General features: G+C 39.2%; 1 protein-coding gene across 1 annotated transcript in view; it reads right to left on the bottom strand.

The window, feature by feature from the left end:
• The window catches only part of LOC137989057 (inactive tyrosine-protein kinase 7-like), a 92677-nt gene that overhangs the window by 47730 nt on the left and 39947 nt on the right, over positions 1–5000 (bottom strand). Inside the window, exon 10 of the mRNA XM_068834946.1 lies at positions 4075–4347. Within this exon, the coding sequence (XP_068691047.1) occupies positions 4075–4347 (273 nt within the window). The remainder of the gene's footprint in view (positions 1–4074; positions 4348–5000) is intronic.

Genomic DNA, 5000 nt, shown 5'->3' with positions numbered 1-5000 from the left:
ATGTACATAAGATCAAAGGCCACTAGGACCCGACCAAATCATTTTTAGTTGAAAAGCTTCTTGTGGCCTTAGGACGCCGCGGTCAAGCCGATGTTCGTATGCCCATTTCACGTCCATTATTGTACGAATTAGTTAGCGCTTTGCAGCATTCTAGTCCATCTGCCTATCGTAGATCTCTGTTCGGGGCAATGTTCATGACCGCATTTTATGGTTTCTTCAGAATAGGTGAATTATCTTGCACAAGTAAAAAGCAAGTTGACACCGTTCTGCAATTTGATCAAGTCACGTTTTTGAAACAATCTTCTCGAGTGACGGCTGTCAAGATTGTGATCACTAAGTTTAAACACAACACGAATCATCGGCCGTTTGTCATAACCATAGAAAGCGAACCTTCAGAACCATTTTGCCCCGTGCAGACTTTAATCGACTACATTAAACTTAGGGGTTACCATAAAGGCCCCTTGTTCACGTGTGCAGCTGGCGGGGCAATCTCAACAAATAATTTTAACGTTGAGCTCCGTCGTGCTTTGAACTTTTGCGGCCTTGATTGTTCTCGCTACAAGAGCCATAGCTTTCGCATTGGTGCAGCGTGCCATGCGTCCGAGAAAGGTTTTTCGGATTCGCAAATCCGTGCCCTAGGTAGATGGCGTTCGGACGCTTTTAAAACTTACATTCGTCCGCCTTCGCTCAAAGCCAACTAATTCTTTTTAAAAGTTTAAGACACTAGTCAAGCCGCGATTGGATCTCCTTTGTATGGGTCAGTCAGGAGCTGCCATGCAGTGGTGATTTTCAATACGGCTATTTAACCATCCCTTATAGGGCCAGTATATTTTGTCTTCATCTCTGGTTAGTATTAACGGGCCACGGTGGATTCTCTGATGTGTGGGTCAGTCAGGGGCTGCCATACTAAGAGGGTTTTTCACTGTGAACTCTTTTCGCTCTCACTTCCTATGTACTTTACCAATATTTTTCCATGTACTACTTTCTCAATATGTTATCTGTCTTACGAAGGAGCTAAGGTGTTGGCAAGAATTGCTATGTTATTTCCCCTCTATTTTCGATGTCAGTTCGCGTCCGGTTCATGACTAGGTCAGACAGGGGCTGCTGGTCACGACAGTACGTTACAGGACTTTCTTTTATTCTCGCTGTTTTCAGTTTAATATTCCTCGGGGTTCTTAGTTCCGGATCTTGGTGGGGAGGTCACACGTTGTGTGCCTTGTGGCGCTTATTTCTTCCCCACCTTTTCCGAAGAGACATTTAATTACTTAATTATTTCCATGTCACGTCACGCTCTGATTAGTTTGTTAAGCGTGGCGTGACTTTTTAATGTTATATCATCAATAAATACGTCACAATAGTGGCCAATTTTATCCAACCATATTCGTATATTGTCTCTTCGTAAAACTAGTGCGACCCGGAGCTAAATACCCCTCGACTAACTAAGTTTGCGAGATTAGTAAATCCCCAATATATAATATTTGGAAAGGTATCGTGATGTAAAAAAACTTTTTTACACAAACAAATTTTCTCAAGTTTGTTACCAGCTACAGCCTTCTGCCATTAAGAAACCATATGGCTAAGTGCGATCGTAGACTAGTTTTTCGCCATTAAAACTGTTGTTGATTCCAATCAAAACCAGTAAACAGATGCTTTCCAAGTTTTAACGATGGTATTTTAAAAATATTTCACACTTTTTATATATTTTGACAATGCCGGGGGAATTATAAAAATATGTACTGTATTCACGATGGTAAAAATAAAAATAAAAAAGACCGAAATCGCTTTAATTCCTTGTCTATTTCTGTACTGTTAAGTGACCACTTGTGACAAGCCCACAGGCATTATTGTATGCGGCTCTCGTTGCGCGGATAGGATGCGACCCTGTTTTATGAGAAATCGATTGGGGCAATGTTGACGCGTGGAAAATGTAAGTTTATGTTTGAATAACCGTGAAATATGAAATAACATTTACTGATTAACGTCCTTGCTTGCATAAGGTTTATTTTGAAATGTTGACATCACGTTATGGTCTCGAAATATAACAAAATTTGATATAAATCTGAAGTAAGTAACTCAATAAAGCCATTAAATTGTATTTTCGTGTGTATAGGGTGTTTTCTGATTAGTTACGTCTTGCGTAAACGAATTATGGCTTCTAGAAAATTTACGACCTTAAAACAGGGAAGTCGTTGTCAGAGACTGCAGACTGTAGATGGAAATTGTCTTTACAAAGCTATTGCTCCCTGGAGGGATAAAAGGACTGATGAGAAACATGAGGAAATCCATAGGTTAAGTTATAGTTTGATTGAGAATAATCCAACGGTTTTTGAGCCGCTTTTATTTTCTTCAAACTCTGTGGGTACATGAATCCCTGAATCACTTCAATGTATTACGATGCTTACACTCCAGCAAACCATATTTCAATCTCCTAATCTGCCTCGAGGTAGATTATATGTTTCAATTGATTTCGATATGCCTCAACTGTTAAAAAAAAGATATGCTTCTGTCAAACTACCATCTACAAGTAGTAATGTCACAGCGACTGGATCCAAGCAATTTTGTCAAGCTTCAACTTCAAACAATTCGTGAAAAGCGTCATCTCCATATACTAGTTCTCTGTAGATCTGATCTTTGGAGCAGGTCTTTGAGGTTTACTCTCACAATCGGACTCTTCTATATACGAAGTTGGTCGGTAGGACATTCAGAGGTTCTGTAACCACGTACAAAATGATTTGAACATACCTTTGTACGCATTGATACCTTGACTTCGTCAGGATTAATAACTCTAGCCAGCAGCTCACGACAAATGATCTATGTTATTCGTGGGCGAGTAAAATCTTAATATTTCAACGTGAGGAAGAATCTTCTGCTTTTCTGGGTACCTTCGATCTTTGTCGAAACCCAACACAGCACAATGATTGCCACTAGGCATATTTGCAATATTATTTGAATTGCTGCGTTTAGAAAAGCCAGCCCGCTATACATACGTAAATGCCACTTAAAAGGCTTTTTTGAGTTATTTCCTCCAGATTTATACCCTATTTTTAAATATTTCAAGACCATTTCACAATAAACCTTACAACATTACGCTAGCAAGGAAGTTAATCAGCAAATTTTATCTCATATTTCAAGGTAATTCAAACAAAAACTTACAGTCACTTGACACGTATCAACATTGCCCAGATCGATTTCTGAATAAAATGTAGAAGCAAAAGCGTTGATCTCTCTCCAAATTCGTTTGTTGGACGTGGAAAGAATTTTCCGCTATACATTTTCTTACAGCGACTTGCAATGTTGGCGCCCTGGCGATCACAGTACCCTTTGCGTATAAAGCAGGGATCCGATCACTGGAAACTCATTCATTGAGGAAAAACCATCAGTTAGGCCTTGTTCTATTCTACAGTCGGGGACAAAATTGTTTGCACATTGGCCCTTTCAACCCCCTCTTCCGTCATTAGCTATCATTCTCAACTCTTTGTCCTTGCTAGGCTACCCAATTCTCCCCTCCCCCAAACAATGTTGTTTCGTAATAGACTAATTTCGATATATTAAAGTTCAGTCCTAAACAAAAGGCATCAGCTCAAGGCTGTGGGGAATAAATGTAAGGATTTGTATGAGTTTAATCCCCAGAGCCTCGAGATGATGTCTTTTGTTTAGGACTGAATTTTAATATATCGAAATTGGTCTATTCGTGTGATCTTTGACTACAAACAGACAATATTGAATGGGGGAGGGGGTCTTTTGGAAATTTAAAGCGTGGTACAAACAACCCTGTTCTTTTAAGCTTAAAAACTGCTGTACAGACACAATGTGTCAACTTATTTTGACGCCGATTGTAGATGCGATACCACGGAAAGAGCTTGCAGAGAACATTGACTGTCAAAAATATAAACTTTCGTGGTAGCACTTATCAGTGATCAAGTTTGAGCTTCCAACTGAATAAATTTGGCAGAAATGTAAGTATATGTGATCAAACATGTGTTTAGTCACCTTAATTAATTAATTAAAGCAAATTGTTATATTCCCCAACCACTATTAGACAACTACACAATTCTGCATCGGTGACAATTTTACCTCTTATTTCGATATCAACAGAAGAGGACGCAGAGCCTGCCTTGTTCAGTGCTTGGCATGAGTATTCACCACTGTCAGAAACTTCAACTTTTTCAATAACGAGTATGCTGCTGTCACCGTTTTCAGTGATGTTGGCCCTTGGAATCTTCAAAACGTTATTCTTTTTCCACTTGATTTGCGATGTAACTTCATTGGTTTTGCAAGTCAATGTCAGTTTATCCCCTTCCAGCATTGTGGGATATGGGTTTGCAGATATCTCAGTAGTGGGAAGTTCTGAGATAAAAATGGCGCAATTCGGTAAGATAAAAATCCTCACAAAATCCAGCCCATTGTTCAAATAAAATGAAATCAGTGTTAATAAATGGAAAATTTCGACTACAATATAAAGATAATTACGGTTACCAATCGCTGGGAAAGTAAATGTAACATAGTTTCATGCTGCTCCACTCAGCTTAAAATGAATGCACTTTTAAAAATTACGATTGAAGACCACGTTTCGATACTTCTGCCTAGTGTCTTCTCTATGGGTGATCTAAAGATTTTATACTACTCCTTTCATACGATCACTAATGAGCGTCACCTCTTATCAATAAGGTGTAAATAGGTGTAGGGTAAAACTTGAAAAAACCGCCATGATCACGTTTTGAAGGAGCGTGGGCGGAGATAATGTGCCAAGATTCCAATGAAAGGCGTTGATAGTACCGCCAGATGGCGGTGATAACGTTTGAATGATATATCTCACCAAATTTTATGGTTGGTCTGACAGGCATGTTACGACAAAGCTTCACTATTTTTATGCAAAGGAATATTGCTCTTTCATGCTCCTTTAAACGCACTTCAAACTGACGTTTGGTTTGTCCGATATTATACTCACGTTGGCAGTCATTGCAAGGACTAGTATACACAGCGTACCTGACTCATGTTTA

This window comes from Montipora foliosa, unplaced genomic scaffold, assembly GCF_036669935.1.
Source record: "Montipora foliosa isolate CH-2021 unplaced genomic scaffold, ASM3666993v2 scaffold_438, whole genome shotgun sequence".
NCBI lineage: Eukaryota > Metazoa > Cnidaria > Anthozoa > Scleractinia > Acroporidae > Montipora > Montipora foliosa.
This window is presented reverse-complemented; position numbering and strand designations above follow the sequence as displayed.